General features: G+C 47.9%; 1 protein-coding gene across 1 annotated transcript in view; it reads left to right on the top strand.

Moving 5' to 3' along the window:
- The window catches only part of SHANK3 (SH3 and multiple ankyrin repeat domains 3), a gene marked incomplete at its 5' end in the record, with an annotated part of 356,878 nt that overhangs the window by 84,106 nt on the left and 246,051 nt on the right, over nucleotides 1-26,721 (top strand). The window contains 1 exon segment of the mRNA XM_082310842.1: nucleotides 22,348-22,414. Within this exon segment, the coding sequence (XP_082166968.1) occupies nucleotides 22,348-22,414 (67 nt within the window).

Below are 26,721 nucleotides of genomic sequence, written 5' to 3'. Positions count from 1 at the left end.
CGCCGTGAATCCACCTTAGCTCAGACCTTCGTCTGTCTGCTCCGTGTTATATCCCGCCTTGGGAGGTGGGTAGTGAAAGGGCTTGATGTGGCAAGGTCTGCTTTGCTCAGAGACTGCTGCTCTCCGGGGAGCTTTGCTCTGGGGATTGAGGATAGTCCCATCTGACTGCTCTCCAATTTAATGTAAAAATACTTATTTCCAGGGAAGGGCTTCTTGCAGGAAACTGCTGCCTCCTCTTTGAGATGAGCTGAACTTCTGGAATCAAGAGATGGAGAAGGGGCAGTCTTTTTGCTTTGGGCATTTGCGGGACATGAGGTGGTGTAGCAGGTGGTGGAGGGAGGCAAATGGCCCCTGCTCTGATTTTGCTCGTGTCCTTCAGAGTCCTACTGGGTCTTAATGAGGAAAAAACAGTGTTTGTCTTTTCCTTTTTGAAGTAGTGCGACTAATTTGAAGTTTCTGTTCCAGAGGATGAAAACTGTGCTTGGTAATCCAATCAGTTTGTTTATTGGCAAATCCAAACCAGAATTTGATATTAGTGTGATGTGCTCCCTTCAGTTCCCAGCTTTCAGAGAAACTCTCCAACTCCCTGCTTGGATTGCTTGCTCGAGATGTCAGCATGTCATTAAGTCACTGTCCACTGCAACGTCTGGCACTTTCTCCTGTGTCGTCTTTGCATGGCCATGGTAATGGGGTGCTAACTTTCTACGATGGAGTTTCAGCACAGCAGAGGAAAGCTGAGCCTGTACGAGGGAGCGTGTGCTACCCCGCAGTTCTGTGGCTGCTGGGAGCTCATGTAAATACCTCTGCTGCTGCATGGCTATTTAGTCAGTTTACTGCACATACCTCCTGTTAATTTGATTGCTACTGTTAATCAGATAGCTTGGTGTCAGTGGCCCGAGATGACTCGAGATAGCAGTGAGTAATTTAGAGGGTTTAGAAGTTGTAATCTGCTTGGTTGTCTTCCCTAAGGCAAATCAGCATGCTCACTGCCTGGGGTGGCATGCCACCTCTCGCCGTATTGAGTTCCCTGCTGCGAAGGGGCCTGACTGCCACTTGTGGGGTGCAGTGCACGGCCCGTGTGGCGGGGCAGGAGTGCGGGGAGCAGTCTCGCCTCTTTGTGGCTGGTAGCAGGCTTCAGGGAGGAGTGCAAGAGCAGGGTGGGTTTAGCATGAGAGTTTTCGCAGAGTTTCTTCCCAGCTTCTGGCAATCTGCATCTCTCTGTTTTCCTGAGCTGGGTTTGTACCTACATCTGTCTTCAATTGCTCTTAGCTGGCTTTTCATCCATAAATTGTCTAAGAGAGTCCCCTGTGCAGCTGCAGTCCTTCCCAAAGCTCCCCTGCCTCATCTAAATACATTCTTCTCACAGAAGGATGGAGACATCATTTTTCAGGTAGGTTATTGCATACTCAGAATGCACTGGATGAAAAGAAAGCTTTTTTTTTTTCCCCCTTCCTTCCAGCTGCTTTAGCAGTATCATTGATCAGAAACAAAGTGCTGCCAAAGCACTAGTTGTCTCTCAGACCTTCAGACCTCCCGTGTGCCTTGAGGTGCTCGCTGACTGGACTTGGGATGTTGGCCACTGGAGCATGCCGTGGGTCGGGAGCCTGCAACGGGAAGGCTGGGCACTCAAGCTGGGACTGTGAAAACCAGCAGTTGCTGTTGTTGATGTGGTGAACCCACCATCTTATCTAAACAACAGAAAGGTACCCAGTACCCTGAAATCCTGTATTCATAAGTTGAAGTTCAGGATGGCAATGTCAGGCAATGTTTTGTCTTTTAGAAGGGTGAAGACTTGTCTGTAAGTCTTGCTCTTCAAGAAGTGTTGTGGTTTTTTTTTTTTTTTTTTTTATATTGTGGTAAGGTTACCCACCCTCACTACTTTAGTCTTTTTCTTGCATGGGACTATTGATAACTCAAAGTCCTCCAGGTCAGCCTGTCTACAGTTTCTTGTGGTTTTTAAAAAAGTGCTAGCTGCTGTTCAGCTGCAGTATTTTGGGTTTCTCTTTTCCCTTTCCTTAATACCAGGTTGACAGATTGTAAAAGAGAAGACCTTTCAAATTCTGTGAATGACCATGTCCCTCTCTGAGCATGCAAATCATGAGATTTGACTTGGAAATGAAATCATTTACATCTGCAAGCTGAACTTTGTCAGAATGATGATCCACACCTGGTGTTGTGGACAGCCCATGTGGAACAGCCTTCCTGTGTCACACTAGGCTTCGACATCCAGCTGATGAGAAATGGTTTGATGGGGTCTTCATTAACAAGTGTGTGAGAGGGAAGGAGATACCCTCTGCTCTTGTAAAAGTCACTGGCCTTGTGGCTCTAATCCAGCTTGCTATCTACCACGACCTCCAGAGCCTTTTCTGCTGTTCTGCTCCCCAGTCTGTGTCATTGCCAAAGCTGCTTCTTTCCCAGGCACGGGACTTTGCGTTTGTACTTTCTCAATTTCATGGGGGTCCTGCTGGCCTATTCATCCGGCCTGTCCAGGTCCCTCTGGACAGCAGCCCTGCCCTTGTGGATATTGACCATTCCCCCCAGTTTGGTGTTACCTGCAAACTTGACCTCTGATGCTCCACCTGTCACTGGCAATTGGGTAGAGAATGACCCATTAACAACCACTCTCTGAGCCTAACCACCCAACCAGTTTTTTCCCCATCTAGCTGTCCACCCATCCATACTGTAATGTCCTAATTTCTATACAGATAAAGATGAGACATGGAAAGCTCCATCTGCCTTACTTCCCTGCACCCTCTGAGGTAACTGCTGGTTTTCCTACCTCTGTATCAAATGCGTTGGGCCATCTGTGCCACTCCTGTGTCTCAGCAGTCTGCCTTGTGTGGGGCTGGAGACTTGCTGCCACGGCAGGAACCCTGCTCTCCTCCACATAGAGGTTTCCCTGTAAACAGCAGGAGAATCCTAAAATGCTGCTGTTTGGGAGCTGTACCAGTTTTTCTGCTGCCTGTGCATCTGTTTCCCCATCAGTCCCAGCTGCTCCGTGTGGGGTTCGCTCCTGCCTTAGCTGGGTTAAGTCCTTTGGTTTCTCATCTCCTGGCTAGTCTCTGCCAGTGCATCGGATCTTGCTTTCCTTTTCCTCCCTGGTTTTCAGATGTCTTAAGGACTCGGTTAAGTGTTTTCTTTCTCGGGAGCCCAGTACTCTGATGGGATTAAACCAGGTGTCACATGCTGGCAACCCTGCAGTTTGAACCTCGGTCATTTTTTCACCTTTTGTTTAATAAAAGTAGCTTTTCCAGTTGCCCTTACTCCTGCATAAAAAATAGGAAAAGTCCAGTCCTTATGGTCAGGTCATCTCCTGCCTTGCACTGTGTTTTTCAGTGGCCTGTTAGAGATGCCAGCAGTTTCCTTCTAAGAAGCATCCAAGTTTTATCTTGTTCACAATGCTAAATTCCCAGTTTTCTTTCCCAAACCTCACATCTCTAACATGGAGTCTGAACTTTGTGTTCTCAATGTCGAGATGGATCTTTCTTGTCTGGAAAGTTTTGGAGGTTCCTTAATGCTGCCCCTGGGACATCTGTGGGTCAACCATGATGGCCATATGACAGACCTTGCTGTAATTGGCTGTAGTGAAGGCTCCAGCCCTAATCAGAGGAGTGCTTTCAGTGCCCAAGTGACTTCAGAATCACTTGTTGAATATCTCCACCCTTGCTATTTCTGGTGTGGACACCTGGAGCTTGGCCCCTGCCTTCCCTAGTACTGCTTACTGCAGCACCTCAGAGCTGAAGTGGTGTTGGTGGAGCAGCTTGCAGCTGGTGCACGCAGGAGGGACTTCAGGACCCCTCTGCAGCAAGGGTGCAGCTGCCTCAGCGTTATTCGCAGTGCGCAGGTACGTGCAGGCTGGGTGAGAAGCTGCAGTTTCTCAAGCAGCCTCATCCACGCGCTGGCTTGTTGTGCAGCTGCCTTTCCCAGAGCCTGCTGAGGCACTGGCTTCTTCCTGCGGTGGAAGAGGATCTGAAATGATGATGGGCATGCGGTACCTTTTGTGCTCAGTCTTGGAAGGAGAGGGGCGATGGTGAGGAGCTTGAGCTCCTGTGGTAGTTCAAAGGGAAACGAATGCGGTATTGGGGTGTTTGTAGTTGACATCTGTGTTTACGTGGGTGTACAGTCACTGGTAAGTCATCTTTCTTTCTGCTTGTGTTCTTCCAATCCTTCTTTCCCAGCAGTGATGGAAGGTACTTTACCCCACCTTTGACGTGCCTTTTCTGGATGGAGGCTTCTCCAGGTACACACTGGAAAATTATTATAAATGTGTGAGCTTGTTATCAATGTAGCTTTTACAGCCAATAAAGATGGCTATGAGGACCTATCAAAATGTGAACTCAGCACTGGAAGTTTTAATTATGAAGAGATAATAATTCAGTGTTATTTATTTGGAAGAAAAACCAAACCAACAAACTCATAGTTTTCTTTCATATCGATCTAAAGGTTTGTTTATGTATGTGAGCAGGTGACTCTGGTACCAAGCTGAAACTAAGCATAGATCGTGATTTCTTTCCTGTTGAACTTGTATGCCAATGGAGCTATGGGATCGCTTGTGTTAGCTCATCCCAAACGTGTCTGATGTAGGTTTCAGAAGTGCAGACAAGTTTCTTAATGATCAGTAAATGTCAATTTTGTACAAATGTCTTTGTCCTCATGATACTCGTGGTTGAACTTTTCCTTTTATACATATACAGGATTATCGTATGCAGACTATAAAAATAGTAGTTGGTTCAAATTTCTTCTAATTTCACTGAAATTTAACAGTCAGAACTGCTACTTTTCTGTCAAAAAGTTGTCTGTCCTTTCGATTGCTGCATTTTTGTGTGGCGTGGGTTGTTGTCCGTGTCCCCCTCCCCCCGTCATGTTCCCCCCCCCGGGGTAAATTATTCTAAACCAGTTTATGTGGTGAGTGGGTTTTTTGGTGGTTTTGTTTTTGGGTTTTTTTTGTTTTGTTTTGGTTTTTTTTTGGTAGGTAATCATGCTATAAGTAAACAAAGTTTCTTGTTATGATTAGTACAGGCTTTGTTGATGTAGAGCTGTTCTGGCTGTGGTGCACTCAGTCACTTGTGCTAGCCTCTGTAACTGGCAAGCCTGACCTTGGCCGTGTAACTCAAGCACATGACAGAGGTTTTAGTCAGCCTTTAACTTGACTATGAGCACTTCAGACAAACGTTTGGCTTGACGTAAGGAAATAATTGCCTGAATTGGGGATGCATGTAGGGAGATCGCCTCCCTGCTGAGCCGAGGTGGTGTTTGGGGTTGGTGCCGGTCAGATACAGGGCAGAGGATGTGCTGGCAGGCGGAGGTGCCCACGGTGCCACTGGGCAGCAGCACAGGGATGGGCAGCAGCATCTCGCATGGGGAGCTGAGGTCCCCCTCTGGGCGTGGGTGCAATTCATCCCTCGAACACGTTGCAGAGCAGGATGTGTGTCTCAGTATCACAGCTTGATTTCTTTCCTGTCTCATGGGGAGTAAGGTAGCTATGATAGTTTCATATGTAAAATGAACAGCACCATAAAACTGCGGAATTGGAGAGGTGGGGAGGGGCTGCCGAGGTGTCCAGTGCCAGCCCTGTGGGGAGCAGTGCCCGTCAGCACGGGCTGCTCAGGGCTGCGGCTGGACAAATGCTGAGCACATCCAAGGCCAGAGACGCCATGGCCTCTTGAGACCCCGGTTGGTGTCAAACCTCCCTCCGGTGAAGGATTTTTCCTGCCATGGAGAGAGGACGTCCCTGGCCACAGCTTCTGCCTCTCGGCCCGTCATGGCACCTCTGAGAGGAGTCTGGCTCCGTCCTCTCTCCCCACCCCACCGGGCAGCCGCAGGCCACAGTAGGGTCTCCCCTTCACCTTCTCTCCGGGCTGAGCAAACCCCATGCTCAGCCTCTCCCCCGACCTCCTGCGCTTCAGCCCCAACTGTCCCAAGGCCCCCATGGGACCCGCCACACTCCTGCAATGTCCGTCCTGCACTGGTGAGCCCAGCCTGGCCCCAGTACCCTGACAGGTCTCACTAGCGCTGAGTGGAGGGCAGCAATCCCTGCCCTCGGACCATCACCACCCAGGAGGTGCTCGGCCTCCATTGCCCAAGGGCGCTGCCGACGCCGGGTCTGAGGGTCCCCAGGATCCCCCCGGCCTTTTTGGGGAAGCTGGTCGCCTCATCTTGTCTTGCCACATGGGACTGCTGCAGCCCACGGGCAGGACCTGGCGCTTGTCCCAGCTGAGCCCCACCAACCCCCGTCAGCCCATTTCTCCAGCCTGGGGAGGTCATGCTGACGAACAGCCCTGCCCTCCTGCCCATCAGCTGCTCCCAAGGCTGGTGACAGGGATCTCCTTCACCATTGTCCTGCTGGTCAATGAAGGTACCAAAAGGGACTGGCTCCATATCCATCCCTGAGGAATGGGCTCGTAACCAGCCACCAACCGGGTTCGTACAGCCCATTCCCACCCTTTGAGCCTGGTGGTCCAGCCACCTTGTCGTCCACCTGCCCAAGCCATCCCTGTCCTGTTTTGCAGTAAGGATGCTATGGGAGACCACACCAAACACCTCCCCAAGACCAGGGCAGACAACCTTTGCTGCGCTCCCCTGCTTCAGAGCCAGCTGCCCCACTGGAGAAGGCACTAGAAAGCGAGGACTGAGAAGGAACCTGAGAGCTGTTTTTTTGGGCTCTTCTGCCCCCATTCCAGGATCAGCTCTGTCTGAATTTTTTTTGGCAAACTGGCATTTGCCAAAGGTGCTCGCAAGCCCCCCTGTGCTGGGTGCTGGCTGCAGCCTCCCCAGGCGGTCTGCTCCTGCGCTTACAGCTGGCTGCAGTCTCAGAAAGCGTTTTCTGACATCTAACCTGAATCTTTCTTACTGAATTTTAAGCCCATTACTTTTCCATGGTTATTGAGAACAGGTTATTTTTGTCCTCACTGCAGCTGCCTTCTTTCTGTTTTTACAGTCAGATCACCCCTTCCCCACCCAGTCTTCTGTTCTCCGGGCTGAATATCCCAGAGCGCACAGGCCTTCCTGCAGAGACCTTGAAAGCATAATCCAATCATTACCATTGGTTTACTCTGGATTCTCCCCCTATCTTTTATTTAACTCTGTTCCCAAAAGTAGCCTTCCTCAGCTGAAACCCAGCCTATTCTGCACTGAGTGGAGGGGTTACATCACGTGTGTTAGAGGTGAGGCTGCTAATTGTAAATCCTGGTATGCTTTCCCCTTTCTGCCACAGTGTGACTTTGTTGACTCATTTGCAGCTTGTGATCCTGCAATCCTCAGATCTTCTTCAGCAGGGCTGCTGCCTGCTGTCTCCTAGCTCGCGTTTGTGCCTGGTGTTGCAGACTCGCTGAGCCATCTGGACTGGGGAGACGGGGGGATGCCTCTCCTCCAGCCCTCCCGCGCAGACGGGCCAGCCCCGCGCCTGCTGAGGCTGCTCAGGGCCTTTCCCGGCCAGGCCTGGAAAGCCCCCGTGCCTGGAGCACTCCCACCCTGGGGCTTGTTCCCATGCTCAGCTGTTCGCCTGGGGAAGAGCCTTTTCATTATGCCCAAAATTACCCACATTGCACCTTGTGCCCATTGACTCTTGTTGTTTATACACCTCGGAGAAGAGGCTGGCTTCATCTTCTGTAATCCCTGTACATAAACTGTCATTACATTTGTCTCTATTAACTAAGTCTTCCCCCCCCGCCTATTTCTTGAGTTTCCAACAATCACTTCAATTCTAATCCTCTAATGACTTTGCATCTCCTTCTATCTTGGTCTCATCTAGGAATTTAATAAGCATATTCTGCACTCCATCATCCAGGTTGCTAATGAAAAAATTGAATACTACTGAACCTGGGGTAGGGTCCTGTGAAATCCATTTAGCATACATTTTTAGTCTGACAGTTAGTCACGAATTAGTTTTCTGATTAGTTTTTCATCACTTGGCAGGAGTTTCAGCTAGATTTAATTTCTGTTGTTTCTGAGAATGTCACATAAGGCTGTCAAAATTTTTGCAGAAGATGGCTATATGATCTTCGGTTTCTTTGCTCTTCACAAAGCCTGGCCTGCTACCCTCTCCTAGAACTGACTTAGATCCCTTAAATTTGGTTTGCTCTTTACAAATTGCTGTTGTCGGTCATCTCTGTTTACAAACTATCTGCTTTGCCCAGCGTTTTTCTGGACAGTAAAATCAAGTTGCCTGGTCCATAGCACAACATTCCTCTCCCCGCGCTGCGTGTTTAAAGCTGGTTGTAACTTCCCTTTTTTCCCAGGTATCTGACAACCGTCACGGATGATCAGAGTTTACCACTAACGCCCGAGATTGCTCCTAGCAGGGTTTTGGCAGTGTGACTCAGCTCGTGGTCTGCAGATCTCTGGCGCTTTGTCGAAAAGTAAGGGCAATTCATAAATTGCTTGCAGAACCAGGCACAAAGACAGATAATGCCCCAAATACTGTCTGTCAGTTTTATGAGGCCCAACTGATCTGCTGATTTGGTGATATTTGCTGCATGATCGCAGCCAATTGTGGAGTAAAAAGCTCAAGCAAAAAGACAGCAAGCCCTCCGGTGTTCACGGTGCTAAAGCTTTCCTGCGCCGGTGCGCTCGGTCGGCTCTTGCTGGGAGCGCGCTGTAACGCCTTCCCGCGGCCCCGCTGTTCCTTGCACACCTTGCTGCTTGTATCCCATTTTGTACCTTGACCTTGCTCAACCTCTTTTGCATCTGTCACACATATAATTGGGCCTTGTAACACTTTGAATGGTCCTCCTTAAATCCTGAAAGATTTACGCTTTGATGTTATCTTAACATACCATTTGTATCAGCTTTTTGGTGCAATACAAACAGGTTGTTAGATGTATTTTCTTCAAAGATTTGTATCTTGTTGCTTTAAAATAGACATCATGATCTGAACTCTGCAATTTGCAGTCATGTTGCCCAGGCAACAGAATATTCTCAAATGGAGTGATTTTGTTAAAGAATATCTTCAGTTAACTGTGATTTTTTCTAATTTAAATTAAATTTTAGCTGACAGTGTTTGGATTTCTAACTTATTAATGACATCATATCTTGTGATGTCAGAAATTAATAAATTTAATTCTACTTATGTAGATTATAAGTGTTAAGTGTTAAGAATACTTGGAAGGAAATGATAAAGCTGGTCAATATTTTACAGTTTAGTTAGCTTAGCTGTACCCTCTTGCTAGCTAGCTGCCATTGTTCATCAACTTGTGTAAAACACAGAAACAACATCTGCTGTTTGACGCGTTTTAAAGACTTAGTCCTAACTAATGCCAAAAATTTTACCTGATGTGAGAATGTCTATACCATTATTTTTATTAATAAGCGCCGTATTTTTCTTGTTGTCACTACAGTGGTAACCTTGTCCTCCTCCATCTGTTCTCTCTTGTCAAACATTTGGATTGTAAGGGTTGTGGGTTTTCGTAAGCGTGTGCAGAGCCTACTGATTTTGCTTTCTAGCTCTACTGTAGTAGAAATTAAAATAACTTAGAGGTGTGGAGTTCCTGTTGGCACTTGGAGTGGTTATCCAACCTGTCATGTATTAAAAATGCAGCACATCTTCTTCAAACTTACTGCATTTGCTATATGAGTGGGAAAACTTCTTTTTTAGCATTTAAAAGTATGTTTGTTAACTTTTAACATTACAATTGTTTAAAGTTTGGGACCTCTGAGAAATCTATTACCTGTGCTTAGGCTCTTTGTCCTTAATGATCAGGTAACATAGTAACCCACCTTCTTCTAGCCTTTCTTATACTTCAGATTAATTAAAAGCTTGCTCATAATCCAGATTTTAAAAGCATAGTTTGTAACAAAAATTAACTATTAGTGATTGCAATGCCTGTTCACTCCTTTTAGAGTGACGAGGTTTTCCACAGGTGAGACTGGCACCTCTGGGTTTGGCTGTGGAGCTGAGCTGGGCTCAGCACCTTTTGGGGTGCTCAGTGACTGTTCCCACCACCTTGCTTGCTTCTCCAGATACAGAAGAGGCGTTGCCTCTGCAGTGCTCAGCTTTTCTGATGTGCCAAATATATAACAAGCCTTGCTTGTGTATGGGTGACTTCTCTCATTTTTTTTAATCGTCATGTCTCTTTAAGCCTATTGGGAATTATAGGTAAAGCAACCTCCTCCTCTTCCTCCTGAAAAGAAAAATTCATTAACCCTCTGGAGTGCAAACTTGGTCTTGATTCAGGGCTGGAAATACCAACGGGGGGTGCAGGCAAGCCTGTCCCCCGGGACTGGGACGCACGGCTGCATGGGCTCAGCGGGGCTGCCGGGTACGTGCCCCTTGCCACCTCTCTTTGTAAGCTGTTTAATTACCCTCGCTGCTAGAGATCATCTTTTACCTCAGTGTTACTCTGCCTAATTTAATCATCCCGTTACTAGCTCTTGTGTGTTGCAGTAATTGGAAAGCCTTGCAGTTGGACTTCTTCCCCATACTTTAGCACCTACGCACAGTGATCACCTCATCTCTGTTGAGAAGTAGAATAGTTTGATGTCCTCTAACATTCACGTTTTAAAGGCTTTTACAGCTACTGGATCACTTTTGCGTCCATCACATGACTCTTCCTCTGTTCCTACATTCTTCTTGACCTTCGCTCTAGGAGCGACCCGGTGCGTTAGCACAGGTCCCGCTACTGTGGCATACAGCTCATCACCGAATTCACGCATATTTCTAATTGATACTTTCAATTAGTCTTTGTGGCTACAGTTATTATTCTGAAGGTTTATGCTGAAGTTTTTCCTTGCTTTCTGAGACCGTTTCACCTCCTGCAGCAGTGATCGCAGCCTGGCTGCTCTCGGGCTCGGATTCTGCTGCAGCGGCGACGTGTCTGTCACCGCACCGGACCTTGTGCGCCTTCAGCTCTACCCTCAGCGTCTATACCTTAGGCTAGGTGGTCATGGCTTGCACACAATTGGTTTGGATCAAGAACCTGAGCAATACCATTGAGTAATGTCCTGCTTGATGATATCTCTATGTTAACAAATTTTGAGCAAGATAAATTATATGTAACGAATTATACATACACCCCCCACCCCCCACTGGATGCAATATAGATATACCGTCATGGAGAAAGGTAAATGTGTCATATTGTACGTTTCTGGGCACAAATGTCTTGAATGGAGGTCTTTTCCACTTTTTCTACCTACCCTGAGTAGGCAATCAGCCCTGGAAATGTTTGTCAAACCCTGCATTCAGTCAAAGTAGATTTTTCTCAGTGTTCCTCTGTGCTGAGAAAGTCAGAAATTTGTTCTTAGGTTTTAATCATTTTTTTTTTTTTTGGCAGAGTAAGCATATTTCTTTGTCCTTCCAACAGTGGGATAATTGATCACCAACCTTTTTGTAATACTCTTTTAAGACTTAAGGTGAGCAAACCCACTTCTGTCAGTCTTTACTCAGTGGTCAAGATTTCCAAGTGTCTCTTCCAACTTACTGCTTTCCATTTGTTTACCTCCTTCTTAAAGACCTTTGTCCCAAAACTGGCCATATCAGTCCAGATGGATCATCGCCATCTTGTTAATACCTCCTAGAATTAAATTTGCCTTTATGCAACGTCACCATTTTCTTGACTTGTGTTTAGTTTGGGGTTACTGCTGTTACCATACATTTTCTGCTTTACGATGCCCAGCCAGTTATTCTCCACCTCGTATTTATGCACTTGATTCCTTCAGTCCAAGGGTAACAGTTTGCACTAGACCTTACTGGATTTCATCTTTCCGACTTCAGACATCGCTGCTTCTGTCAGCCAGAGTCATAAACTTGTCAATCAAACTTCATGTATTATGCTTTTTTTCTTTTAACAATATTTACTTTCCCCAAACTAGGGAAATTATCAGTAAAACAAGAATAAAATCTAATTAGCATTGTATTGGGTTTGCGTGGCAAGGTTTTGGTAGCAGGGAGGGCTATAGGGGTGGCTTCTGTGAGAAGCTGCTAAAGCTTCTCCTGTGTCCAATGGAACCAATGCCAGCCGGCTCCAAGACGGACCCGCCGCTGGCCAAGGCCGAGCCCATCAGCAAGGCTGGTAGCACCTCTGTGGTAACATATTTAAGAAGGGGAAAAAGTTAGTGGGTGACAGCAGCCAGAGAGAGGAGTGAGAAAACGTGAGAGGCACAACCCTGCAGGCACCAAGGTCACTGACGGAGGAGGGGAGGAGGTGCGCCAGGCACCGGAGCAGGGATTCCCCTGCAGCCCCTGGGGAAGACCATGGTGAGGCAGGCTGACCCCCTGCAGCCCGTGGAGGTCCACGGTGGAGCAGAGGTCCACCTGCAGCCCATGGAGGACCCCACGCTGGAGCAGGGGGATGCCCGAAGGAGGCTGTGACCCCATGGGAAGCCCACGCTGGAGCAGGCTCCTGGCAGGAGCTGTGGCCCCGTGGAGAGAGGAGCCCACACTGGAGCAGGTTTGCTGGCAGGACCGGTGACCCCGCGGGGGACCCGCGCTGGAGCAGGCTGCTCCTGAAGGACTGCACCCGTGGGAGGGACCCACGCTGGAGCAGTTCATGAAGCAGCTTGTGGGAAGGACTCAGGTTGGAGAAGTTCATGGAGGACTGTCTGCCGCGGGAGGGACCCCGCGCTGGAGCAGGGAGGAGTGAGAGGAGGCCTCCCCGGAGGAGGAAGGAGCGGCAGAGACAGCGTGCGATGAACTGACCGCAACCCCCATTCCCCGTCCCCCTGCGCCGCTCAGCAGGAGAAGGCAGAGAAAGTCGGGAGTAAAGTTGAGCCTGGGAAGGAGGGAGGGGTGGGGGGAAGGTGTTCTAAGATTTAGTTTTTATTTCTCATTAACCTACTCCGATTTGATTGGTAATAAGTTACACTAATTTCCCCAAGTTGAGTCTATTTTGCCCATGATGGTAACTGGTGAGTGACCTGCCTGTCCTTATCTCGACCCACGAGCCTTTCGTTGTGTTTTCCCTCCCCTGTCCAGCTGAGGAGGGGAGCGACAGAGCGGCTTTGGTGGGCACCTGGCTTCCAGCCGGGGTCAGCCACCCACAAGAGCCTATGGCGTCAGAACTGGCGTAAGGTACGCAGGTGGAGATAATTCAGAAAAGCATTCTAAGTATGCATCAGTATTCTTAATGTACCATACGTGGCCTCTGTGACGATTTTACAAAACAAACTCAATATTGTGAGTATAGGTAATGCTTCTTATGCTACATTACTTATAAAAGAATGTGATACTTTTGAAAATGTTTCGAACAGCAAGAAGGCTAATCAGATGAGAAAAAGGTGCAGTAATGAATGAAAAAAATAGGAATATAAACCCAGATGTGGGCAAACAAAGGAATTGTGAAGCAAAGAGAAGGGAAAAGGTGTGAATAACCATAACTGAAGATATATGAAGACAAGTTCTGGCTTCTTGATAGAAAAAGAACCAGGAAAGAAATTAGAGGGAAACAGGAAGGGGAGAAAAAGGGGAGTTCAGTTCTAACAAAGTTAAAATGGCTTTTTTTTTAAAAATGAAATGAGAGCGCATGCTTTTTTCCTAGCAGTGTTTCCACTCTGTAATCTAGAATTTAGCCCTTTCTTGGATAGAATAAAATTTTTTTACTTTAAGAAATAGTTTGGTGTGCTCAGACAAAGCTGGGACATGCAGAGAAGTCCTTCAGCGTGAGCGGCTGCCATCACACAAGCCCCGGTGCCAGAAGGACGAGCCTGGAGAGGCTGACCGTGCCGCCGAGCCGCCGGCGGCCTGGGCAGGGGCAGGCGCCGGGGCCGCCAGCTCTCCGGAGGAGGGGCTGACCGCAGCGTGCAGCCGGTGGTGGAGAAACGCTCATTTTGTCTCCTGTCCCTGGCACCGATGCCAGGCAGCTCAGCCCTTGGTTTGTGAGGTCAATGCTTTTGATAATTTTAAGTGTTTAAAAGCATTGATGGTCCTCCTCCTCCCTGGAATTTGTCTAATTTTCCAAGACCCAGTATTTTAATGGGTATGGAAAGTTCCTCTACTCATTTTTTCAAGACTTTCTGTAACTTACCAGGACTTGCCTGTTTGAATATTACTTATGTTTAGCAAATGCTGTCTGCCATCTTCCTTTGTTATAGCTGGGAGATTTTCGCTCCATGTGCCCCATCGTTTGGGAAGGATGCGTTCCTCCATTCCTACTAAGCACCTGCCGCCTTGCCTACAGTTGTATCATCTGCGTCCATGATGGACCAAGGACAGACCTGTGTCTCCTCTTCTTTGTGGCAGATTTAAAATGTCTTCTCCTGGTAGATTACTGGTTCATTTAGCTTCTCTTATCAATCATAATATAGTTGAACTGTGGGCTTCCCATTGCTGGAGTGAAAGATTGCAGGCTATGAGAAGACTGTCTGGCCACGAATGATTTTCTGTCATCGTGTAACGGGCTGCAAGTTGTTCCTTCTGAGAGGCCGAGCGTGGGCACGCTCACAGAGTGAGTGCGTGTGCCAAATGGGATGCACCCCAGCCTTGCCGCCCGGCATGGGACGCGCATCGCCTCTCCCACGTGCCGCCTCTGTGGGCATCGGGAGGTACGTGCCTGTGTGCTGCTCCCCGCACAGGGCAGTCTGCTTACCAAGGAGCAGCTTTCATTTCCCTGATGAATGTGTGTATATATATATATATATATATTTTTTTTTTTTTTTTTTAATGTACCTACTCTCTCAAGGCTTTCTTCTTATCCTCATTTTATTTGATTTGTTTTCTCTCTCTTTTCATTTGAAGTTTGTCTTGTAAAAATTGATCAGGTTTCTGGCCTCCTGGCTCCCTCCCACTCCCCCTCCAGTCTTCAGTGTGAGACTGATCTAATTCTGAGTCAGATGCCATCTCAGCTTCCATTATCCAGATGATGCTGCTGACTCGAAATCTTCCCTGACCCGCAGCAGTCACACTCCAGTTACAAATGTTACACAAAGTCTCTGCTTTGCATAGGAGGCCCTGCGTTTCCCCATCCTTCAGGCTGAGTCGGGTAGCTCTGTCAGACCCACCTCTAATTCTGATGGTAAGGACTGTTCTGGGCACAGACATACCTGCTGTCCAGTCCCTTGAGAGCATCCTTCAGTGCTGACTGGACCAGGGACCAGACTGACCAACTCTTCCCCAAGAAGACCAGCCTGTCCTCTCTGTCCTGTTCTACCTGCTCTAGATAGCACCATCCATCATGACTCCATCTGAACAAGGCAGACAAGAAATATCCTCACTGATACGTCTCCCCTCTCTCCTGTGTCTGAGGTACTCTTTTCCCAGGCACTGACCACCCATGGACCTTGCATTCAGCTCCCTGTGACAAGTAACCATGACCTGATTTTTTTTAAGGCATGCTTTGTGGCACCAGGAGGTTTCTGTGTGGATGCCATCATGGCTCTGGCCAAATCTGTCACTCTTCCCTTGTAGAATCTTTTTCTGAACTTTCAGGAGATGCCACCAACCCACCTTTGGTCTCTGCAGGAAACTGAAGTTCATTTCCAGAGCCTTTCTGCAGCACAACAAATTTATGGAAATTGCGACCTCCAGGACATGGCACTTGTCAGCCTGCATGGCTGCCCAGCACACCACTGCCATGGCCTGCAAGTGTCATAGCAGGGTGTAGGGGAGGTGGCACTCCTGTGCCAAGGCTGCTGGTGGTGCTCGTACCAGTAGTTCTTGGATAACACACCACTGTTCTCCTTAGAGGCTGTACTGATGGTTATCAGCTCTGCTGGAAACGTCAGTCCCGATGGAGGTGAGATTCACTCCTCACATTTCTCCTCCTCCAGTTTGAAGGCTTCCTGAGCATAATGGCTCCAAGATGCCTTCTTAAGGTTTGTTCCTGCTTCCCAGAAGCATTCAGAGTTCACAACACCCTCTCCCCTTGATGGAGGAGATCACAGCATCGTCTGCCTCTCTTTAGGATAGTTTTGTGATGCATCTCATTAGGAGAATCATCTTGTTTTTCCAGTAGCTCCATCTGCCTCATCTGAAAATACTGAGAAAGTTCTCTGTCTCGCTTAGCCTAGAGCTGAATGGTTGCAGCTTGGGACATTTTTTGTTTCTCGTATATGTTTACAGGTACCCATTGTCTGATGCAGACCGCTTGCAGGTTGTCCTTGTAGGCTTAGCGACAGAATGTTAGTCTAGCTGCCTGGCTAAAGTGCCTCTTCTAAATCAAGGGCTCGGGGTGCGGTCCATAGGAAAAAAGATGTTCTCATTTGCTGTATAGACCATGGACTGCAAGTTGGGTGCTTGCAGGATGTATTGTATCTACTGTGCACACGTTGCAGGCACAGGGGGCATTTGAGATGCATTTGTCCCAGATGAGCCGCGTAGCTCGCGCGCAGGAGGTCTGTCTTGCTTCCAGAAAGTGTTGTGTCTACAGCGTAGTCATACAGTGCCTGACCCCAGCGACACCTCCTGAAAGCATCAGACTAGCTGCATCTGTGCAATATAATGGCAGCACACATTGCTGCGAACGGCTCTAGAGTTTCTGCTCATATGGCAGCCCAGATGGAGCTGCCATATGTGAGCAGTAGGATTGACCTAGTAGGACTGCCAGATTTCTGGAAATCTAGAACAAATATAGAACATGCTTGAAGTCTGCTTGGCCAAGTAAAGGTAGACAACTTTGGAAAAAAAGTCCAGACGTACAGCAGTGCTACCTGGTTAAATAAAGTGTGATGATTAAAAAGAATCATTCTGCTCTCTGTTATCTGGGATAACGAAGAGGTAGAAAACTATCAACAGTGGAAAGCCTCAATAATTGGAGAAGTCTTGGGTAAGGTGATACAAAAATAGTGGACAACAGAGTCTGGCATGTTTACAGATGCTTCTCAGGGTCTGAGGAGAGCTGAGTAGCTTGACTGTGTAATGACACTGATTTGGCTGCCTGCACCCCACCTAATAAGCCCTTTTACACTTCTCTTCCACAGAAGGTCTGCTCCCTTCTTGCCCAGCAGCACTGCTGATGATTGCTTCCTTCTCGCCCCATCATCTCCTAGAGCTGCTGCTGCTGCATCTCACCTGCCTCCCTCATGGCTCTGCTCCTGCCTTTGCTCCCCACAGCCATCACTGCTCCTGTGCCTTTTGCATGCGTAGGATGATAGCAGTGAAGTTCTGGACTTCTCTAATTGTTGCAGTCTGCAACTGAGAAATACCTCTGAGAGTATGGTGTGCTTTAATACGGAGCATTTGATTCAGAAAGAGTCTTTCACTTCTCAAGCTAGAGGTTCCAGTGGGTGGGTGTATGTACTTTTTCAGGTATGAAAATACATGAAAATACCAGCGTTTCAGAGCCACTCTGGCATCTACTCAGTGTTCTTCTGACCTTCATCCAGGTAACTCCCTTTTTGAAGATACCATCAAAAACATAAACTCCTGCCACTGAAGTTGATCTCTTTGCCTCCCTCTCTCCCTTTTTCTTCCCACTTCATGGAGAGCCTTATCAGCTTTTATGTCAATTGGATGCTTCCCTCAACTCAGATGCATATGGCTAGGAGTCTGTGACTCATGGCTAGTTGATGTGTTTTGCTACTCTTCTGTCTCCAATTCCCCGATCTCCTTCCCTTTGAGACCTTTACAAGGTGGTGTCTCCAGTGGTGGCAGCCTGTCTGTGAGCTTTGCGTGCCATGGGACCCGTCCCTTCCTCATCACAGGGGAATGGTGCTTTACCGTGGATATTTTTAGGGACTGAAGAGCAGGTAATGGTGGAAACCCACCTCAGACCTAGCAGTGTCCATACTTGTGAGCACAAGTTCAAGGTGATTTCTACCTGCTGTTGTACTATCATCGCACCAGAAAAGTGGCTCCATTTTTTTTGGTCTTCAGGATAGCTATTCTTCCCATTTCCCATGTAAAATTCCGTGTTGCAGGTTGGCCAGCACTCTTGTCCCTGGAGATACTCCCACCTGAGCCCTCCACAGGACCACTGAGATCCTGGCCATGGCAGCAGGATCGTCAAAAGAGATTTCATAACCCTCTGTGCTGTGGATTTTCCTTCCTCAGAAAAACTGCAGGACTGGGAACCAGAGCTCCCATTATGTCCCGTCGGACTGTTTGAGCGAGCACGCTGGCCGGGACTTGCGCAGCGCCTGTTGAGCACAGGCAGCTGCAGGGTTTGTTACCCTTGCCAGAGAGGGCTGCCCGCCCGGGCCGGGGGGAAGCCGCGGTCTCTCTTGGAGGTGGTTTCCCTGCCTTGGGCCTCTGCAGATCCACGTCTGTGGCGTGTGGAGGGGACAGGCTGGCGATAGCAGGCGCGGAGGGGCCGCGGGGCTTGGTCTGCTCTGCAGGGCTCCTTTCCCGTCTGCTGGGAGCCCGGAGGTGCCGCCTCTGTGCTCCTGCTCTCAGTGGATCAGTTTTTCATGTAATGTAAGCCGTCCTCTTCCTTGTCTGAGCACCCTACTGCTTTGAGAGCTGAAAACAATGATGTCGTCCCATGCAAAATACATCCATCCGAGATCCATCTTTGTTCTCCATCATACGTCACAACTTATTGCAAGGAGATAACAGATCCTTTAATATGAACATACAGTGGCAATTCAGAACAAGAAAAATTAAATATTATTATAAAAGTAGGCCCAGGATGAAAACCCAGTTAAGTGCCATGGTTTAAAGTTGTTTAACCAGTCTCTGTGCATCTTCGATTTACGTTTGGTGGCAAACCGGTGATTGCACACCTCTCTGAGCAACCTGTGCAAGGTGGAGCGAGGAGGCAGCAGCCCCGGCCAGCTGTGCCAATGGCCTTCACAACGTGGAGATGAGTTCCATCGGTTTCTCTTCTGTCGAGACTGGACACCCCCCGTGTGGTTTGAGGGCTGGGTTCGTGGATGGCTGGCGCGATACTGCTTCCACTGACGTGGTGTGCAGCAGCAGTTTGCAGATGGCCCCTCTGTGCTGTTGCGCCTTGGCGCGCTGTCGCTGCGTTCATGGTGAATCCCCATCGGTTCATGGTGAATCCTCATCGGTTGTTACCCGAGCTCTGTGCCGGCCTGTGTCACCAAGAGGGTAGGAGGGGCTGGGGGACCTTCTCATGGTTTCACGCAGTGTGGTGGGCTTTTTTTTGGAGGGGGGATGTTTGCACGGTACTGTCATCCGTAGAACCTGGGTTAGATCTCAAAGCTATGATTCTTACCAGGAATATTTAAATTATCTTTGTGTTTTCTGCTGTTAACTTTTAAGACCTTATAAGCACACTGACATGACGTGCTGCACAACCTGTTCAGATGTCCCTCCTTCTTCTTTCTTTTAGAAATTACTGAGTTTGCCTAAAAAGATAAAAATAGGCAAATTGCTGTTAGATTAAAAAGCATTGTCACTTTGATATCATGCTATGGAATGACTCAAGGTGCTACAGCATTTCAGAAAATAACCCTGTGCCAGAGCCATGGTACGGTTGTATGTCTAGTGCAGCCTGAACGCGGATTTTCGTTGTTCAGCCTGTGGCGTGCGGAAGGACAGAGTACATTCATGGCATCGGGGCAAGACATGATGATAAATGCCCTTTGCCCAATGTCTGCTATCCCTGTGACATCGCCAGGATAAGTAGCTTGGCTGTGATGTTAAGATGGCATTCCTATGTGGGACATCTGGCTTAGTGCTTGAAATTAGATTGTTCATCTTCTGTGAGGAAGTCAGACTATTTTTTCTGATAGTCACCAATTCCTCCCACTTTCGTGTACAAGCACTAAAACTGCTAGCTGTGAAATATTTTTTTTTTAAAAAAGATCTGTTTTCTGGAGTTTCTATCCTTGAGACTTTCCTTTCTTGTCTACCTGTCCCCAAAAAGCTATTGCTTTTAACTTAGAGGAGTTCACTGATATGGTCTATCATGCAGTCTCTTAAACTGTTTCATCAGCACAATTGCATGCAGCAAAGTGGTGCTGGGGCAGGAGCGAGCGGGCGGGCACGGGAACGCTGTCGGTGGTTTCGTAGCTGGGGAAGCCGGCGTGCCGGGAAGCACCAGCTGAGGCAGCAATGCAAGACGTGAAATCCTTTCATCTCCTTTGCTTTTTCCAAGTTGGATTGAAAAACGTAACCAGCAGGGCTCTCCTCCCTGCCTAGGGATTTATGTGAGATTATATTCTTACCAGACTTCTTATCCCGCGTGTTTCTTCTCACCTTTCCTGGAAGCCATAACGTTTCCAAGGCAGGGAGAGAGGGAGCTTCTGTTGCCTGCAGCATCAGCTGTCCCGGCGCCGAGACCTCCGGCAGGGTGGTGGGCGCAGCGGTGGGAGACCCCCGCCTGCTGCAGCCGGAGCGGGAGGGACGCCTGGGGTACGTGCAATGGCAGAAGCTGCTCCTGGTGCAGCACGTACATCCACCATATGCTTTAGGAATTATTCCCGAGACATGCATCTAATGAGACTCATAACTGTACTTTGAATTTGGATTTTTCACAGAGACAGTGGACCATACATTAGTTGTTTGTTTGAGGAACTTTGAAGTTCAAATGCTTTTTCTAAATTCTCCTTTCCAGTCTTCCATCAGTTTGGTTATTTTTGCTTTCAAATTTCCCCAAATTCAGGTCATTTGCCCTGCTGTACAAAAGCTTTCTTTGCCTGCTCAAAGACTGTGACCTTTGGGAGAGCAGACCTTATAAATTTATATAAATATAAGGAGAGACAGAAAAATCACAATTTGAAGCAAGCTTGGGGAAAAACAGAGATTCTTACTCGATTTTCTCTGCTACGGTGGCCTAATTTCCCGAACGCAGAAGGAAGGTTTCGTTTCTTCCAGCCATCACTGATCGCTCGCAGCTCTGGCTGAGGAGGTGGAGCACGAATTCTGGGCCTCAGAAAACTAAAAAAATTCACATAAACATTGTTGAGCTGAGGATAGTAAGACTATTTCTGCTGATAAAGGATCATAGTAGAGAGGTGTGCATGCTGTACTGAGTCACCAAGTTAAATATATCCCTTCGTCACAAGTTAGTGGTAAAATGCAAATGAACCTCGTATTTCTAAAAGCTGTTCTTGTAGGAGGGCAGGGAAACGTTTAACAGCTGGAGCTGCCAGTATTGCTCTTGACTTGTCAGTGTCTGGGAGGGTTTGGTTTCTACTGCCTGCCTGATCAAATATGTTCGTCTCAAATACCAACCCTAACTTAAAGAGACAAAAGGGCGCGGGGGGGATGATGGTCCCAGCCTGGACAGGCAAAACCAGCGGCTGTATCTCAGCCTGTTCTCACACGTGTTTTCACGCTCTGAGCAGCAGCACTTTGTTTTCAATTTGATCTGGCTGCTTCTTGTTCCCAAATCAGCTGTAGGTGCTGCTGAGTGAGGGCACCGTCTTAAGAGGCTCCGCAGTGACTGGGGGGACTGGGTGTGCTGGGACGGGGGGGAAGGGCAGAGGTGGCCATGGTTCACGGGGGCATCGAACGCAGGACTCGAGCAGTTCAGTCCAGAGCAGTTCTTCCAGTTTATTTTCCTGAGGACCAGTGATGGAGTTCGTGTACTCCTACCCATCTCACTGCGGTTCTTTCACATGTTAAAAGAATACTTTTGGACCTTGTTCTGAAAATATTGGACTGTTCTGCCTTACTAGCTGCGATGCGGTGCTGTTTTGTTTGTTTGTTTGTTTTCCCAAATATGTAGGAAATCAGCAAAGAGTTCCAGTGATGTCACTAGTCTATTGGCTGAAGTCTTGCTTCAGGAGAGTAGTGCTTCAGCCTCTCTCCCGCTACGCGTGTTAACCTCCCTTTGTACAGACTGCTGTTCTGCAGTTCCCCAGGACGTGAGCACCTGTAGAAGCAGTTCCTGGAGTGAGACAGACCAGTTTTGTCTGTGTGTTTTGCTGGCAGACCCACGTTCAGCTTCTCTGCTTTCCTTGTTCCTTTGAATTCTCTTCGATTCTTCCTGTGGAGAGAAACCACGGGATGGGTGGTGGGCAAAGCAATATTTAATGTTGGTCTAAAATGCAGTGGCTTTACTGGGGCAAGCTGCTGCTGCAGCTTTCTGAGTGGAAGCAGTTCCTCGGCCAGCGCAGCCTGCACCAAGCACAAGTTAGCCCGGTGGACCGTTCAGGTGAGACGTGCGGGGAGCTCGGTTGCTGGTAAGTCGCCTTTCGTCAGCTAACTAGGATTCACTGCAAAGCTTCAGGCTGGAGAACATCTTGTCAGTACCTGCAAGACCTAAAATTAATTCCTAGCTGGTGTTAGGCATATCACCACCAGGCTCTGAGGAGAGGGGAACAGCTATCTCCGAGCTATTCACCACCCTCTCGCTGCACAAGCCGTCGACATACGCTCTCCCTGCGGTACTGAGAGCGTATTGTCACCTTGGGGTTACTGACTGGGTGAGCTGAGGCAGAACGATTGTTGGCTCTGCGTCCCCCACGGAAAGCAGCTGTTACTGGTCCATATGGCGTAATCCGTGCAAGCCAGCACAGGATCGGTGCTGTTCAGAGCCACTCAACTGTCTTCCCTCCCTCTCTTTTCAGGTGGCCATCATTGCAGGAAATTTTGAATTGGCTGAAATCATCAAAACCCACAAAGAGTCCGATGTTGGTGAGTTTGATCTTTCTTCTACCCCCTTTTCTCCCTTCTTAGTCTTGCTGTAGAGCCCGGGGCTGTGTTAGTGTGGGTGTGTTAACGGGGGGTTTCCTGGTGCTGCGTGCCGTGGTCGGTGGGAGCTGCAGCTTGCAGCCAGTTTTGGGTCTTGGGAGTGGCAGGACAGAGCTGCTTTCCTCCTGGGGCCATAGGTGTCCAGTGTGTTTTTTCAGTCCAGTGTTTGCTTATGACTGCTGAGATTGCCAAGCTAAAAAATTAGCCAAGCCATTAGTCTGGAGTATCTCTGAAAAGCTCTTCTGTAAAATCCCTTACCTTTTTCTCTCTCTCTGGATCCTTGAGGCCATTTCATACTAGAGATCCTCTCCTGCTAAGGCTTAATAGCCACTGGGCTTGGTGCAAGGAGGAGACAACCTCTGTCTTAGCAGTGATAATGGTTATGGAACTGCCCCGCACTGAAGCTCCTGTAAGTAAAAGAAGTGAAGTAGCAGCCGTTCTGGTTGTACTTGCTTCTTTATGGAGGAATATTTGGGGATTTTCTGGTCAGCCTTTTTCCTTGTGGCATCTCTTCTGTCCTTCTGTGGGGTAGATATCATGCAATATATTATATGCCATGCAAAACTGAGTTTTAGGTCAGATATAAAATCAGCACTTACTGAGTTTTCTTGAATTATTCTGGGAAGTTTATTGGTCCAAAGCTCTCTAGAGCAATGGAGGAACCAGCATGAAGAGCTAATTCTCGGCGTGTGTGCCTCCACAGAAGGTACAGAGCCATCGGGTCAGCAGCTGAAAACAGACTTGTGGAGTTTGAAACAGGCAGCAAGTACTAGGCTTGGTTCTTGGAAGCGGCTGTGAATCTAGAAACCTGGGCCCCAAGACATCCTTTATCACGTCTTTTCTCAGCTAGCTGTCGCTGATGGTTATAAACAGCTGCTGAGAATTCGTAGGAAGAGTCAGAAGGGACGTGGGGAAAAGCCTGAAAATTGCTTACGGCTGTGTCAGTGAACAGTGCCCACAGGAAAGCCACCCTAGTAATTCAAGAGGAAAGTGACTGCTGTGAGAGGGGGTTTGGACTAGATGACCTCCAAAGGTCCCTTCCAGCCTAAATTCTTCTATGATTGAATCTGAATCTGTGACTGACTGCCTCAATTATTTTTATTGAAAAAGTGTAAGGAAAACGGGCATGAAAACATGTCAGGTAGAATGAATTGTTCATGTTTCAGATATGGCTGTTTGTACAAAATAGGTCAGGTAACAGTTGCAAACTAATCACACGCAAACCAGCAGGTCCAGATGGTATCCACCTGGGGTCAAGGGAACTGCCAGATGAACTTCCCAAGCAAGGAGAGATTGTTTTTTGAAGTTCATTAAGAACGGAGGAGTGTCTGACCGGAGGAGAGCAGACTGGCATTACTTGGGATGAGGAAGGGCTAGTGCTTGGTCTGGCCTTTTCTCTGATAGTTCTATCAGAACGGTTGAAGAAATACTGAAACCGAGAATCCGGTAGGAAAGGGCAGCGTAAGGCAGCGTGGTAAGTGATAGCTCTTGGAGAAATCTTCTTCTCGAGTTCCTAATATTAGGCTGCACTTGTCTGACTGTGAGACAAGAATTGGTGGCCCCCGCCGTCAGAAATATTCGGAGAGGACCTGCTGTGTTCAGGCTGTGGGAGGGAGGATGGTTAGCAGTAGCTTTCGCTCCATTCTGCAGGACAGCCCTTAGCATGTAGCTCTCTGGATCCGCAGCGCTCTTCTGAGGTGGAGCTAGCTGTCCCCACTTGCTGTGCTTTGTCTTACAATGTAGAGCAAGCCCGGAGGGTGTGAACTGAATTTCTTTCAGGTGAAAATAAGCCAGAAACTCTGTTCCAGAAAAAAACCTGATGTGCTCCATCTGCTGACAGGCATTCAGGTGTAGCCAGGGTCAGCACAGTTTGAAGTAGGATGCCCGGTGTGGACGCTGGGTGGTCAGTGATGGCTGTTGACAGCCCGCTGGGCTGCAGGACTTCTCGTGCAGGCTTTGCTTTGGTTCCCTGTGAGCAGGTCTCTGTCCCTTCAGTCGGTGCAGAGACAGAGCGCTGCGTAGTTCATCATGGCCACCAGCACTGGGGTCGAAGAAGGTCAGAGTGGAAGGCTGCACATCTGGGGAGAGAGAACATGTTCTTACAAGTAGAAAATGTTTGCGGAGACTGTGGAATTGGGCTGTTCCGTCATTTCTATTTTTTTCCTTATTCTCATGTTTTATGTATCTGCAGACAATGCCATGAATGGCAACTGCTGCGCTTTATTTTCTTTGTTGGACCTGAGCGGTTGGATCCTGAGGCTTGGTCAATGCCACCACAGGCCCTCTGTGGCATATCCTGGTGCTTGCTGGTCAGTGCAGCCTCTGCTGTTGCCCGTATGGGAACGGTTTCTGTGGAGCGGCGAGGGCAGCCGTAACCCTCTTCCTGAGCAGCGGGAGGGTCTCCTAGGGTATGGCTGCAGAGCCTTGTCTCCAACCGCTCCAGGCAGCTTTGGAGATGTTCTCAGTTAAGCGCATTTACTGGTAATGCCGTGGGGAAATACCTAGGCCACCTACTCTAGCAACCTTGAGTTGGTTTGCAGGGGCTGTAAAAGGAGAGCTTGCTCCAAGGTGGTCCTGAGCCGTGTGTCTAGTTCCCAGCACGGCCCCTGGAGATGGCAGTGGAAAAAGGCTGCGTGTTGAGCAGGAAAACTAGGAACTGGTCAACGGGAAACAATGCAAACGGGATGGTGTCTGAACCGCGGGGCCTCTCTGGAGCACTGCTGCCAGCCTCCTGGAATGTCCATTTGCTTGTCCCACTGGTGTTCAAGTCTTAAATCCACATCAACATTTATCAGTCAAATGTGTAATTGCACTCAGTAAAATTGGATGTGCACCACCTTACCTGTTTTTCATTAAAACATTTGCAGGGCTGTTAATTGCACATTGGTTTTTTATCAGTTGCATCCTGTACCAGCTGCTCAATAATTTTCATGATCCATCTTTTTGGTAAGTTTTCTTAGCCTGCAAGTTTTAAAGTATTTGTTTCAGCTAATTGGTAGCTCTCTCTGCTTTGTCATCATGATGGCACAAATGCCTCTTCTCTTAGAGTATACTTCTGCATCTACAAAACAACCCAAAAGCTTTTTCTGAAGTTTCCTCCATTCTACAAACCACGTGTTTTTCTTAATTGTTTTTAGCTCCCCTTATTGATTTTCAGTGTATTGTAACTTCATATTTATTTCAATTATTTTTCATAATTGCAGAATAAATATATTCTGCAGTACCAATTGATGTCTTCATTTTGCCACTCTTGTCCAAATAGGCATTTAACCATAGTTGCTTTATTTCATACTTGTGGTTTTATAACTTTTCTTTGTTTGCTACTTTTCAAAAAAACTCTTAATTTTCATTCATATTTCCTTTCCCTACATGAAAGTAGATCTGGAGGAATAATACAACATTAGTCCAATACTGAGAAATTAGCTTTACGCATTACATGTACGTAAGACTGGTTGGGGCTGTCTTTTCTTTTCTTACGCTGAATATAATCAGGTCACGATTCATGGTCACTAAGCAACCACCAACTTCAAGTCAAAGGAATTAATTCATTGTCAGTCTTAATGAGGCCAAAACCAGTTACCCCATATTACATGGAATACCTTTTTGTTGGAGAACGATGATTTGCAGCTCTGTATGAGATCACCAGCATTTGTTTGCCAAACTGAAGCGCACCATAACACTTGTTTTCCTTACGTGTACAGGCAGGGGTGGGGAGTAACTCATCCCTCAGTGACTCCGCGATGGTCCCTGCTTTTGGGATGAGTTAGTCTCCTGGCCCACCTCTGCTTGAGATCCTACAGCCCTGGCGTACCATTAGCTCTGTACGGGCAGCGCTGGTGGCAGAACCGTCCTCTCTCCTGCTACTTTGGGGTGGATTTTTTTCAAGGTGTTTAGGCATATGAAGATTGGACATAGCAAAGATCAGAAAATGACCTGGTCACCGAACTCCTCACGAGGTGTCCATTCCAGGTGGAAAGATGATAAGCAGCGCATATCCAGATGCACATGGCCCCGTTCCCTAGTCCCTTCTCTGTGTGAGCTGACATCAGGGTATTAATTTAGAGCATGACATGCTAGGAAGATTACATGGGACTTTGGGCATTGAATTGTCAGTTGTTGCTGAGAAATCTCAGCTTTATGACATTTTATAGCTCAAACCAAAGAATAAGTTATTTCTCATTAATGAGGGTGTCCTGGAGCCAACCCAAGATCAGCGTCTCCTTGTCCTTCAGGTGCCCTCCTGATCTGAG

This window comes from Platalea leucorodia, assembly GCF_965183815.1.
Source record: "Platalea leucorodia genome assembly, chromosome: 4".
NCBI classification, from domain to species: domain Eukaryota; kingdom Metazoa; phylum Chordata; class Aves; order Pelecaniformes; family Threskiornithidae; genus Platalea; species Platalea leucorodia.
This window is presented reverse-complemented; position numbering and strand designations above follow the sequence as displayed.